The sequence below is a fragment of the Brachyhypopomus gauderio genome, chromosome 6, assembly GCF_052324685.1.
Source record: "Brachyhypopomus gauderio isolate BG-103 chromosome 6, BGAUD_0.2, whole genome shotgun sequence".
NCBI lineage: Eukaryota > Metazoa > Chordata > Actinopteri > Gymnotiformes > Hypopomidae > Brachyhypopomus > Brachyhypopomus gauderio.
Genome location: NC_135216.1, coordinates 29887058 through 29901592, shown reverse-complemented (window position 1 = coordinate 29901592; position 14535 = coordinate 29887058). Strand labels below are relative to the sequence as shown.

Sequence of the window (14535 nt, the reverse complement as noted above, 5' to 3'; positions counted from 1 at the left end):
AAAATTCATTAAAGAGCCGAATCTAGCCGTTGTTCGCAATGTTCCACAGACATTTTATACATCCGGGGCTTATGCAAAACGAACAGGTCTCTTTCATTTAATTTCTTCCAATTACTCGCGCCCCACCTGCAATACCCATGCGCCCCACTAGTGGAGCGCACCCCACACTTTGAGAAACACTGAAATATATAAATAGGACAAAGACAGACACAAGACAGACACAGACATGAGAGTCTCATTCAAGCATGACAACTCTGAAGGCAAGGGGGTAGTCCCCCTGCTTATATAATCTTAAACCAAACCAAAAAAAGATAACAAAAAATTTAAAATTGCTATTTAATTTAGCATCGACCAAACACCATTAGTTCTTCACAATTTGGTATTATACAAATGTGCAGAAATGTTGTTGTAACAGGTATTCTGCTTTACCTTTAGTTGAGCCGGCTCGGACAAACTAACAGTATTTTAGAAGACGTGTTCCAAAAATCTATCTCTTCCCAACACGTTGGGAGGTCACCAAATTGTTGGGCTTTAGATTTAGGCTTAGGAAAATTATCACATTGTTATTACAAAGATATTCACAGGAAATTGCATGAATCAGAAACACTCACATCAAAAGGTTGTGTTAATCAGTTTCTTCTTTATGAATTTGATGAATTAACGAATGTCTGAGAAAATAAATATTATGTCTCCATCTAGTGGTCATGAGGTTAAGCTGTTATCTAGGTTAGGATGCTATTTGACATGGGACGTATTGGATTATTGTGTTGGACGTAAATTGGTAATTCTGATATGATAATCACACTAAATTAGTAGAATATCTTACATAATCAGTTTCTATTGTATAATCACATTTTTGTGTTTTTCTTAATCATCTGTAAGGCCGAATGCTTCATAGCTGCAGGGTGAATAGTTGACTGTCTGTGTTTAATGTTCATTAGTTTGATGTTCAGTAATGAACAGAATCTCCACTGTTGATTCCTCCTGCTCCTGGACACCAGGGCCCTGCACACTTTAGAAATGTTCCTGCTCTAACACATCGGACTCAACACAGCAGCTAGTGACCAAGAACCATCCTGAATGGTCCAGGTGTGTGATGCTAGGAAAGACCAAACCTGTACTGGGCTCTTTCTTCAGGATTGAGAAGAAATTCACATATAACCATCAGTTCAGAAATGCCCATCATCTGTCTACATGTCTGTCCCACTGTTTCAGTGACACTGCATTTGTGAGACACTGTCCGTGTCCCTCTCTGCTGGTCCAGAGTACCAGAGCTGCATGTTGGCTGAACTCCACAGCTCAGTCTTCTCTATCCAAGATCCACGCACACAGACCCTCCTGAGACACAGTCAAGGTCAGACACAAATGTGCAGGACACCCATCCTGTTACCTACTTTAGGGTCATTTATTACTGTAATATTTCATGTAATGACATTTGTGTCTGTCTAAAATTAGTTGTCAGTCAGAAACTGAACTAAAGGCTAAACATGTTTGTAAAATCAGGATGTAAACCTAAGACAAACTATGCTTTGAAAATATATGGTAATGAATTCAACTAAAGATCTGAGATAAGGATCTGAGGCAAAATTCTGGAAAGGCTGTGTAAATTACCTAAAATATGACGCAAACCAATTAACTGAGATAAACAGCGAGCGAGAGATGTTCTGAGATTGTGTACAAAATTGATAAATATATAGATAAATTAACATCAAAGTCTTAAAATACAGAGAAAACCTCAAAGACTGTTGTAATATGATTTTAATTTAAGCCTAAATGTGTAATACATCATCTTTCTTGGTTCATCTTTTCCTCTAGTGAAGAAGATCAGTAGATGAAAAGATCAGATGAGTCAGGGTGAGAAAACGATGAACTATACAATGCTCTGTTCTTCCAGGATTGACAAAACACCATTTTAGGTTGGTTTAACTTCACATACAACTCTAAGTTCAGAAATGTCCATCTTCTGTCTAAATGTTTGTTCCACACTTTCTGTGGCACTGCAGCTGTGAGACACTGGCTGTCTCATCCCCCCCCAGCTGGTCCAGGTTCCAGGAGCCAGTGTACTGGATGAACTCAACAGCTCAGACAGTCGACTCTGTCCAAGCCCCACCCACACAGGCCCAGAGACGTTATTCCTTCTGAGTTCAGACTCCACTTCTTTCTGGTCGAGGTCAGACTCAATGCGTAGGAGACCAGACCTGTGACCTTCCTGACAGTAGTCCAGAGCTTTCTCCCAGATCATACTGTCATCACTCACATGGATGGACGCTGACAGAGACACAAACACCAGAGACACTTCTTCATTCTACTGATCTAGACTGCAGAGAACATTTTAGTGTTTTAACATCATCACTTACTGCTGTAGCACAGAGCAGATGCAGAATCATTACACGCTGATGGAGACCATTCATCCTTCATCAGTTTTACACAATCACATGGCTGAGGGACACGAGATCTCCAGTTCCTGTAGGTGGAGAGACCTCCATCAGTCCACTCCCAGTCATCACACAGCAGGCCGATCCAGAAGGGGGTGGTGCTGTTCTTCCCATTCAGATTCACCTCTTCATTTTGCTCCTGGTCTCTGATGCTGACCAGATCAGTGTAGGTCTCCCTGCAGTATCTCTGGGCTTCATACCAGGACATTGGCTCAAGCACTAACTGATAACTGAACATGGCTCTAATAACACCTGTAGAGGTCAAAGGTAAACACGGTTTATTTATGTTTATGCAGTTGAAGTTATGAAGTTGATATAAGTAATTTATCAATAGTTCCAGTAAGGTTGTTACCATATTTATACCAGATGAAATTAAAATTGATCCTTAATTATATGTTTGAATGTGATTATATCAATAATTATAGTGTGGAATATTGTTCAAACTTCTATAGTAAGTATTTACCTTGTTTATAACACATAAAATTCTTTTTCTGTGTGCAGTTATCACACTCCCATGAACCATCAGTCTTCATAGCAACACAGTAGCTCCATGTCCCACAGTCTTGTGTTGAGTCTCTAAATGTAACTGCATCACCATTAGACCATTTATAACTGGGCCGACTGCGTTGGAGCCCAATCCAGGCAGCATATAATCCAGCCTCCTCAGTCAGATTAGCCAGTACACTGTTGTCTTCCTCACTGTACACAGTGACGAGGTCGGTGTAGTTTCTTCTACAAGCTGTCTGAGCCTCAGACTGAGTCAGACTCCCATCCACAATGATGTGGAATGTTCTGAGACGATTTCCACCTGCAGCAGAAAAGACTGGAAAAGTTTCTCTTCTTAGTGACTCAGTGATGGGGTGATGTTCTACTATGGTCTGATGAGAAACTGTCAGGAATGTTCTCCAGTGCTGTGGGCGTGTGTTGTGATACCTGTGGCATTACTGTGGTAGCACAGAGCAGGAAAACCAGTATTACATGACACTGAGGTCCATTTCCCTCTTTGCAGTTTTGTACAGTCTCCTGTTCTCTGAGACTGATCAGTCCCCCAGTTCCTGTAGGTGGAGAGACCTCCATCAGTCCACTCCCAGTCATCACACAGCAGGCCGATCCAGAAGGGGGTGGTGCTGTTCTTCCCATTCAGATTCACCTCTTCATTTTGCTCCTGATCTCTGATGCTGACCAGATCAGTATATTTCTCCCTGCAGTATCTCTGGGCTTCATACCAGGACATTGGCTCAAGCACTAACTGATAACTGTGGCACGAATCTGCAGTGATTAAACAATTAACAAATCAATCCTAAATTCTGTTGAGAGTTAAAGGTGATGACATCAGTAATTATAGTGTTGAATATTGTTAAAACGTCAATAGTAAGTATTTACCTTGTTTATAACACATAAAATTCTTTTTCTGTGTGCAGGGATCACACTCCCATGAACCCTCAGCCTTCATAGCAACACAGCAGCTCCATGTCCCACAGTCTTGTGTTGAGTCTCTGAATGTAACTGCTTCACCATTAGACCATTTATAACTGGGCTGACTGTGTTGGAGCCCAATCCAGGCAGCATATAATCCAGCCTCCTCAGTCAGATTAGCCAGTACACTGTTGTCTTCCTCACTGTACACAGTGACGAGGTCGGTGTAGTTTCTTCTACAAGCTGTCTGAGCCTCAGACTGAGTCAGATTCTCATATCCTGTGATGTGGAATGTTCTGAGACGACTTTGGTCTGTTGGAGAAAAGACTGTGGAAAAAATACTGTTGGTTAAAGTAACAGTAATGAGGCTATAGGGGTAGATGTGAAGGACAGGGGAAAATGTGATGAGATAGATGTGACAGGGAACATGTAACAGGGTAGATGTGACAGGGTAGATGTGATGGGGTAAATGTGAAGGACAGGGGTAGATGTGACAGGGTAGATGTGATGGGGTAAATGTGAAGGACAGGGGTAGATGTGACAGGGTAGATGTGATGGGGTAAATGTGATGGGGTAGATGTGACAGGGTAGATGTGATGGGGTAGATGTGACAGGGTAGATGTGATGGGGTAAATGTGACAGGGTAGATGTGATGGGGTAAATGTGACAGGGAACATGTAACAGGGTAGATGTGACAGGGTAGATGTGATGGGGTAAATGTGACAGGGAACATGTAACAGGGAACATGTGACAGGGTAGATGTGACAGGGAACATGTGACAGGGTAGATGTGATGGGGTAGATGTGAAGGACAGGGGTAGATGTGATGAGATAGATGTGACAGGGAACATGTGACAGGGTAGATGTGATGGGGTAGATGTGATGGGGTAGATGTGATGGGGTAAATGTGACAGGGTAGATGTGACAGGGTAGATGTGACTGGGTAGATGTGACAGGGTAGATGTGATGGGGTAGATGTGACAGGGTAGATGTGATGGGGTAGATGTGAAGGACAGGGGTAGATGTGATGGGGTAAATGTGACAGGGTAGATGTGACGGGGTAGATGTGACTGGGTAGATGTGACAGGGTAGATGTGATGGGGTAGATGTGACAGGGTAGATGTGATGGGGTAGATGTGAAGGACAGGGGTAGATGTGATGGGGTAGATGTGATGGGGTAAATGTGACAGGGTAGATGTGACGGGGTAGATGTGATGGGGTAAATGTGACAGGGTAGATGTGACGGGGTAGATGTGACGGGGTAAATGTGACGGGGTAGATGTGACGGGGTAGATGTGACGGGGTAGATGTGACGGGGTAAATGTGACGGGGTAGATGTGACGGGGTAGATGTGACGGGGTAGATGTGACGGGGTAGATGTGACGGGGTAGATGTGACGGGGTAAATGTGACGGGGTAAATGTGACGGGGTAGATGTGACGGGGTAGATGTGACGGGGTAGATGTGACGGGGTAGATGTGACGGGGTAGATGTGACGGGGTAGATGTGACGGGGTAAATGTGACGGGGTAAATGTGACGGGGTAAATGTGACGGGGTAGATGTGACGGGGTAGATGTGACGGGGTAGATGTGACGGGGTAAATGTGAAGGGTATTAACGTTTCCTCTCTCCTTTCAGTCTAAGAGATGTTCAAAACTAGAAGACTTTGGTGAACAGATGAATTTGGGAGTTGAACAGGGTGAACAGTGGGGTGAGCAGGGGGGTGAAATGGGGTGAACAGGGGGATGAACGGGGGTGCACATAAACTTCAGCTCAGCTGACCAGGAAACACACATCATATGACTTTTTTTAATCATTTTAAATAAAGCTTAGTGTTTTATATTACTCAATCCTATGTGATTCAATTTAACAATTGTTTAACAATTTTTGCCACTGTTAAACAAATAAGGAGGAAATGTATAAAATATGAATGTATAAATGCCCTTAGGCACCTGCAAACCATAATGGGACGTGATGGTAGTGAGGTCATCCTTACGACATCACTCCAGGACCTCTCCACACAGAGAGTTCACAAAGACCTCTACGTTAAACTCCACCACGAACTCCCCAGATGGGCTACTTTCATATCAACTTTTCATTTCATGAGCCCCCACTTGTTAAGTGGGGGAGTGTAACAATCAGAGACATGAAGAAAAACAAGTCTCGCCTTTTAGTGAATGAACAGAACTCTAAGAAGAGGACATTTTATTTTATTTCTCACCATCACCATCAAGTATGACAAGAGGAAGCAAAAATCTTATTAATCTAAATTCACTGCATTATTTACATTGTCTTTATATTTAAATATTCAGTTTCATTTATCAAAATTTAACTGGTTGAACTCAAATTTTTTAGAGTTATTACAACATTGCCATTTATAACATTTATGTTAATGAACTGTAAAACATACACAGGAAGCTGAAAACAGTTGGTGTCCAGACCTCTTTAACATTGTGAAAATAATTTCTTCCACCAGATTAATCAAATATGCGTAAGAATCACAAATTCAAACTAATATGTTCAGAGCAAACAGGTGTTTTGAGTCTAGTGATTATTAGTGAATATTTACCCAACAGTAGAGAGAGAAGCACAGAGATGGTTTCCATGGTAATTCCATAAACTCACACTAGTTCTGAGTTGGAGTCCTGAGTGCTGAAATATCAGAGGGGCTGTAGTGATCTAATCTGCAGACATACACACCAGACACTGTATGTGTTCACTTTGATTACAAACCTTTCACATGTAAAAAAAAACATTGCAAATACAGCAGTAAATAAGGTCAAATAAAATGTCTGGTTAATAACTGATGAACTACATAATAAATAATTAGTTAACTAAGGACACAGTCTTACCTGATTAGGTGTTTATTGTTGAATGGAGAAGAATTTTCAAATCCCCAACAGCTCTCATCGTGGTGACATCACATGATGAGGTGTGATGTCACCAGCTCATATGTTGAGATGTAACTCAAAAAGACTTTGAACTAGAGCTGCATTAGAGAATAAAGTAGAGAAAAAGTCTCATAAAGCCAATTATAGTAAAACTGTACAAAGGCCAAAAGAGAAACCTCTACGCATGATCTAAGAATGTGCAAATGGACACACAGAGAAACCATTAGGTATTGTGCAATATATCATATTTGTTACTGAGAGTAACACTAAAAAGAACATTAAAATTAGTTAACATTTCAATCTAACCCTTTAGAACGATCTGGGAATAATTTACTCGAAACAAAAAAGTATAACGTGTATTTCCAAATGTGCTGTGTTGTGTGTTCTGTGTGAGCCAACTGTATCCTAGAGGAATATTAACCACCGTTCACTTTGCATATCACCACTTCCTTATTATTCAATACAAGATGTGGGACTGAAATGTAAAACATTTTAAAAGACAAAAATGTAACTGAGTCTAATCAACATTTAATGTGATAATAAAACATAAAAGCTATAGATTCACTGCCATTTTTTTGGTTCAGCAGTGTGTGGTACTGTAGAATGGTTTTAAAAACAAGTTTAATTTCACTGGAGGAAATAAAGTAAATGTTCTGGGGATTGGGGTTGTGACATTTTACTATCTGGTTAATAAAGTCACTGTGAACAGTTTTCCAAATGTTTCCCCGTGATACATAAAGAGGCTCAAATAGACAAATGTATGCAAACACACTGAAGCCACATATCAAAGGTGCTGCTTCCTCCTCGTTACTGTGATCAGGTCATGCAGTTGAGTGTCATTTCAACAGCTTCTCAGTGTCTGTGAAACCATCAGTTCCCACATCACTACACCAGTTCCCACATCACTACACCAGTTCCTACGTCACTACATCAGTTCCCACATCACTACATCAGTTCCCACATCACTACACCAGTTCCCACATCACTACATCAGTTCCCACATCACTACATCAGTTCCCACATCACTACACCAGTTCCCACATCACTACATCAGTTCCCACATCACTACACCAGTTCCCACATCACTACACCAGTTTCCACATCACTACACCAGTTCCCACATCACTACACCAGTTCCCACATCACTACATCAGTTCCCACATCACTACATCAGTTCCCACATCACTACACCAGTTCCCACATCACTACATCAGTTCCCACATCACTACATCCATTCCCACATCACTACACCAGTTCCCACATCACTACACCAGTTCCCACATCACTACATCAGTTCCCACATCACTACATCAGTTCCCACATCACTACATCAGTTCCCACATCACTACACCAGTTCCTACATCACTACACCAGTTCCTACGTCACTACATCAGTTCCCACATCACTACATCAGTTCCCACATCACTACACCAGTTCCCACATCACTACACCAGTTCCCACATCACTACATCAGTTCCCACATCACTACACCAGTTCCTACATCACTACACCAGTTCCCACATCACTACATCAGTTCCCACATCACTACATCCATTCCCACATCACTACACCAGTTCCCACATCACTACATCAGTTCCCACATCACTACATCAGTTCCCACATCACTACACCAGTTCCTACGTCACTACATCAGTTCCCACATCACTACATCCATTCCCACATCACTACACTAGTTCCCACTGTAGGAGTGATCAGATGTGTTCCTGTGGAGGATGCAGGATCTGGTGTTCCTCCATAAAACTATGGGGGGCAACAAATGGTGGTTTACCTCAAGAGGTTCCCAGAGCAATGGGATAAAACTGACCATTTGTATTTTAGTTATGTCAGTATGTTTGTGTGGCATGTTTAGTCTTATTTTGCAGCTTGTTGTGTACTGGGAAAAGCTATGCTAACAGGGTAAGAGTTCCATCACTCCCTGAGAAGGTTTGTAGACTTCACCCCAAAGGTGGCAGTCCTGTATGGAATGTACTCTGTATGCAAATGTCCTCTGTTGTCTTTACCAGCAACCTGATTCCCATTGGTTAACCTGGTTTTTGTGACTGCTGTCCCTTTGAGATGCTGGGGGATATAAAAAGAGAGGTTTGTGGGTGCAGGGGGCTCTTCTCTCTGGGCTTTGTCTTCTTCTCTCTTGGCCTCCTTTGGGGTCCTTCTCCGTGAGGCAGCCTGCACCGGTTGGTATCTCTGTTTCCATTAGGTATTATTGTTACTTTAATCTAGTATGGTTGGTATTGTTTTATATTTTGTTGGTTATTGAATAAATCTGGTTAATTGTGTAGCCACGGTCTTCCTTGATTATAGCTATACTGGGCCAGATGAGCTCATTATTAGTATCAGTTAAAAGGTAAATCAGTGCTAATACCAATTCCCTCTAAAGTATCCCATCTGCTACGCATGTTTATGATAAACCTCTGACAAAGCAGGCTATTGTTTATAGCAAGGTACTTTATAAAGTTGGTTAGGTATATTGTATAACCTGCACTGATCTATTTGAGAAGTGAGTTCTTTTAGATTCTTACGAACTATAATTAGAAGTCAGATAGTTTATAGGTTTTATGCATGTCAATCCTTCTTATGCACCTATTTCCGTCCTTGGTTGTAGGCAAGCAGGTAGGTTAGTTAAATCTCATAACTAAAACCCCTACACCACATCACTACATCAGTTCCCACATCACTACATCCGTTTCCACATCACTACAACAGTTCCCACATCACTACACCAGTTCCCACATCACTACATCAGTTCCCACATCACTACACCAGTTCCTGGTGATGGAGACGTCAGAGGGCAAACCGGCGATGCCGCAGGGTGTGCAAGAGAAACATGGCTACATAAACAAAACATACATGATTGACAGGTGGGGCGGGACTAGATGGGACAATATTATTTATTTATATTCAAGCAAAAGGCACTGGAATGTATGGACTGAAATTGACCACATTAATCCACTTTTGCATGTAAAACTAATCCCATCTGAAATGTGCCATATTTTGTCAATTGTGCTTTTTACACCGCAATCGAAATTTGCCCTCCGCTTTTAACCCATCTGTGCAGTTAGAACACACACACACACACACACACACACTAGTGATTACTAGGGGGCTGTGGTGCACACACACACACACACACACACACACACACACACACTAGTGATTACTAGGGGGCTGTGGATCACACGTGCCCAGAGCGGTGGGCAGCCCTAGCCCGGTGCCCGGGGAGCAGTTGGGGTTAGGTGCCTTGCTCAAGGGCACCTCAGTCATAGCCTGAGGTCTGGGAATTGAACCCACGACCCTCCGGTCCCAAGACCAGTTCCCTACCACTAGGCCATGAATGCATACATAACAGACATAATGAGTTTAACTGACATAGTGAGTTTAACATTTACTTTCATAGTGTCATGTTTTTCAAATCTGAATGTTGCCCAAGAAGAAAACACAAGCCCAGAACATCCATGCAGTCACTAAAGCAGCAGCCATCATGATTAACGTACCACTCATTTTACACTCATGTTCTAGGTCCCAACACCTAAACACATCATGATTAACGTACCACTCATTTTACACTCATGTTCTAGGTCCCAACACCTAAACACCACAGACCCACCCAGCAACATGATCAAGACTGTGGAGTCTTCCAGCAGTTAGTTGGAGGCACATTAATGGACGTGCAAACAAATGTGAGTAGAAGCCCTCTGATTTTGGAGTGATATCCTGTGGGTTGTTTTGTGGGTGGAGTAGCAGATACAGTAATATTGTTCAGTTCACCTATAGACAGGTCAATGTGTTTTGGTTCACAGGTACAGTAATATTGTTCAGATCACCTGTAGACAGGACAATGTGGTGTTGTTCACAGGAGCAACCACTTGTCAACATCCCCCACACACATTAGTAAAACACTTTATTATGCTGAATTAAGACTTGGGGGAAAAACAAAGACAATTGTTAACAATTTCTATCTTTTTTAGAGTTTGTGTAGTATTTCTGTTTTGTTTAACTACAAAGATATCAATCAATAAATTGGATCAAGAAACCTTCAAGTATCATTAGTGTCAGATGGTATTCTTAGATGTCCAATCTAATCATATATTGCAGTTAGTTCACTTTTCATGTTTGTCTGTTTAATAAAAACACTTTGTCATTTTGTATAATTCTGATTTTAAAATATGAACATGTGGGTGACAAAGGTTGTAATATCCTGAGCATCAGTGATGCCACAAGTTTATTTCTGGGCCAAAATATGTCTTCATTAAAAAAATTGTTTAATAATAATAAACTAAGCAACAATATATACTTACATTAGTACATAGTTTTGTGATTATTGACCTTTTGTATGTTTTGTTGTCTACACCTCATTTTTCCTTTTACCACTTCAATATGTGTTAGGGTAAGAGTTAAGAGTTCAGTATGTGTTAGGGTAAGAGTTCAGTATCTGTTAGGGTAAGAGTTAAGAGTTCAGTATGTGTTAGGGTAAGAGTTAAGAGTTCAATCTGAGCTCAAAATCTGAAAGTGCTTTACAAAGTCATGTGATGTGTCAGCAGTTGTAAACAAATCAGTGCGGTCACAAGGGTCAAGAAACTCTTAAAGACTCCTTACAGATCCAAAACATAGGCGTCCAGCAGGCTACTTTGTCTCACACGTGTGTATCTCCTAATATGGACTTCCCTAGAGTTAGCGGAAGAAACTGATGTATCAGTTTAACACAGAGAAAGCTAAATGACCCAAGTATAGTAGCCTAGTGACTATCAGTTAACAGAGTGATCTTACCCTTTGCACTCCCCTTGACCTGGGTCACAGTATAGCACACATATGTATATGAACTAAACATAAGTACATGATTACACTAACACACTGCTTCATTATTGTCTAATCAAATGACACGTACTAAATCATAAAGTTCATAATGATCTCTTATAATCTAAATGACATGAGCAAGGATGACCTCATCAAGAATTACATCATTTCTGTCACAATACGCCACGTGTCTTGGGGTTCCCTGTATTCATTAGTGTCTCACCCTTTCACCCCTCTCTGGGGTGCCCTGTATTCATTAGTGTGTCACCCTTTCACCCCTCTCTGGGGTGCACTGTATTCATTAGTGTCTCACCCTATCACCCCTCTCTGGGGTGCCCTGTATTAATTAGTGTCTCACCCTATCACCCCTCTCTGGGGTGCCCTGTATTCATTAGTGTCTCACGCTATCACCCCTCTCTGGCGTGCCCTGTATTCATTAGTGTGTCACCCTATCACCCCTCTCTGGGGTGCCCTGTATTTATTAGTGTCTCACCCTATCACCCCTCACTGGGGTGTCCTGTATTCATTAGTGTCTCACCCTATCACCCCTCACTGGGGTGTCCTGTATTCATTAGTGTCTCACCCTATCACCCCTCTCTGGGGTGCCCTGTATTCATTAGTGTCTCGTGTCACCCTATCACCCCTCTCTGGGGTGCCCTGTATTCATTAGTGTCTCACCCTATCACCCCTCTCTGGGGTGCCCTGTATTCATTAGTGTCTCACCCTTTCACCCCTCTCTGGGGTGCCCTGTATTCATTAGTGTGTCACCCTTTCACCCCTCTCTGGGGTGCACTGTATTCATTAGTGTCTCACCCTATCACCCCTCTCTGGGGTGCCCTGTATTAATTAGTGTCTCACCCTATCACCCCTCTCTGGGGTGCCCTGTATTCATTAGTGTCTCACGCTATCACCCCTCTCTGGCGTGCCCTGTATTCATTAGTGTGTCACCCTATCACCCCTCTCTGGGGTGCCCTGTATTTATTAGTGTCTCACCCTATCACCCCTCACTGGGGTGTCCTGTATTCATTAGTGTCTCACCCTATCACCCCTCACTGGGGTGTCCTGTATTCATTAGTGTCTCACCCTATCACCCCTCTCTGGGGTGCCCTGTATTCATTAGTGTCTCGTGTCACCCTATCACCCCTCTCTGGGGTGCCCTGTATTCATTAGTGTCTCACCCTATCACCCCTCTCTGGGGTGCCCTGTATTCATTAGTGTCTCACCCTATCACCCCTCTCTGGGGTGCCCTGTATTCATTAGTGTCTCCCGCTATCACCCCTCTCTGGCGTGCCCTGTATTCATTAGTGTGTCACCCTATCACCCCTCTCTGGGGTGCCCTGTATTTATTAGTGTCTCACCCTATCACCCCTCACTGGGGTGTCCTGTATTCATTAGTGTCTCACCCTATCACCCCTCACTGGGGTGTCCTGTATTCATTAGTGTCTCACCCTATCACCCCTCTCTGGGGTGCCCTGTATTCATTAGTGTCTCACGCTATCACCCCTCTCTGGCGTGCCCTGTATTCATTAGTGTGTCACCCTATCACCCCTCACTGGGGTGTCCTGTATTCATTAGTGTCTCACCCTATCACCCCTCACTGGGGTGTCCTGTATTCATTAGTGTCTCACCCCATCACCCCTCTCTGGGGTGCCCTGTATTCATTAGTGCAGGAGTGGCCAACCCGCGGCTCGCGAGCTGCATGCGGCTCTTTGCCTGGTTTCATGTGGCTCCCCAGCCGGTCTGCACTCTCACCAGCACTAACGGTCTGTGCCGTGGTCCGGTTACCTCATCAGCTCTGAGGGCGACACACTGCTACATTTTCGTGGTGCGCAGTTTGTTTACAAGCCTAGCGAGCCGCTAATACTTTTAAAACCGGCGTAGTGGAAAACACGCATTTGACTGTCTTCACATTTAATAATTTACACTCGCCATTCCCCCCCGCTCAACAAATTACACTCGCCCATGCATGATGTGGCTCTTGGTCTATGACGGGTTGGCCACCCCTGCATTAGTGTATCACTTGGTTGAATCATCTTCAGCCTCCCTGTTTGTCAACTAGCGGTTTGAACTATTCAATCTGTTGCTTTTTCTTTTTTAGTAACGCGCTGGGAATCGTTCTGTTGGTCATTTCTATAGAAACTCATAATCACCTGTTTATAGGTTTCAGGATTTTCCATCTATGCTAAATTACTGTGTAAATTATTAGCTGTGAATACAGTCAAATGTGTGTTTTCCACTACACCGGCTTTAAAAGTATTAGCGGCTCGCTAGGTTTGTAAACAAACTGTGCACCACGAAAATGTAGCAGTGTGTCGCCCCGTTTGTGCAGGTGAGCCCGCGGACCGGCTGGGGAGCCGCATGAAACCAGGCAAAGAGCCGCATGCGGCTCGCGAGCCGTGGGTTGGCCACCCCTGTACTAGGCGCTTCATAAGACAGTGGGCATTAGCGCCATCTGGTGGTTAAAACCTGAAAGTGCTTTGTGTATTTAGTGGACGAGGAGCTTTAAAAAAATTACAGCTTAAAACTGTTCCAGTGCATTAACATGACATTTGAGGTTTAAATAATAATAATAAAAAAAAACAACTGATAAAACAAATGGCAGAATACTTTGATGTCTGGATAATTTAATGTAGTATACTAAAAGACATTACACCGTAATATATTTTGAATTAATATATAATACTCAGAATGTATCTTGATAAGGAACACTGGAGAAACTACACATAACTCTAATTGCAAATTGTTCCTTGTTTCCCTTCACCATGTTACTGATTATATTACTCACTTATAAAACTATATTATTCACTATTATTTACATCCTACCAAGCTGGTTTTGTATCACTATTACATTGTCTATTTGTCCATAGGCAAGGCTCATGTAGATTTGCTACATGGCTTAAATGATGGAACTTTATACTCGTGTAGGGGCAATGGTCACATTATTTAATGGATTTCTCTGTGTATCTCTGTGTCTCTGCTAATGACC

At 42.6% G+C, this 14535-nt stretch overlaps 1 protein-coding gene across 4 annotated transcripts; it reads right to left on the bottom strand.

Moving 5' to 3' along the window:
* Positions 1-405: 405 nt before the first annotated feature.
* LOC143517638 (C-type mannose receptor 2-like) lies at positions 406-7104 on the bottom strand. 4 transcript variants are annotated; one of them, XM_077010359.1, is made up of 7 exons: positions 6702-7104; positions 6419-6501; positions 3819-4178; positions 3369-3704; positions 2899-3258; positions 2358-2687; positions 407-2268 (listed from the first exon to the last, which is right to left on the bottom strand). In XM_077010359.1, exons 2-7 carry the CDS (start codon positions 6453-6455, stop codon positions 1913-1915), a joined length of 1779 nt encoding a protein of 592 aa, XP_076866474.1. In that variant the 5' UTR covers positions 6456-6501; positions 6702-7104; the 3' UTR covers positions 407-1912. The 4 variants fall into 4 exon arrangements, with proteins under 4 accessions (XP_076866475.1, XP_076866474.1, XP_076866473.1 ...); XM_077010358.1 differs by having other exon boundaries at positions 408-2268; positions 6419-6533; XM_077010360.1 differs by lacking the exon at positions 6702-7104 and having other exon boundaries at positions 406-2268; positions 2899-3243; positions 6419-6594.
* Between the last annotated feature and the right edge of the window lie 7431 nt (positions 7105-14535).

Bases quoted from the DNA above. Each gene is read 5' to 3' on its own strand.
- LOC143517638 (XM_077010359.1), bottom strand. From the start codon at position 6,455: ATGGAAACCATCTCTGTGCTTCTCTCTCTACTGTTGG. The intron at 3,259-3,368 runs GTATCACAACAC...AAACTTTTCCAG, and splicing joins CTACCACAGTAATGCCACAG to TCTTTTCTGCTGCAGGTGGA. The intron at 2,269-2,357 runs GTAAGTGATGAT...TGTCTCTGTCAG, and splicing joins ATCTGCTCTGTGCTACAGCA to CGTCCATCCATGTGAGTGAT.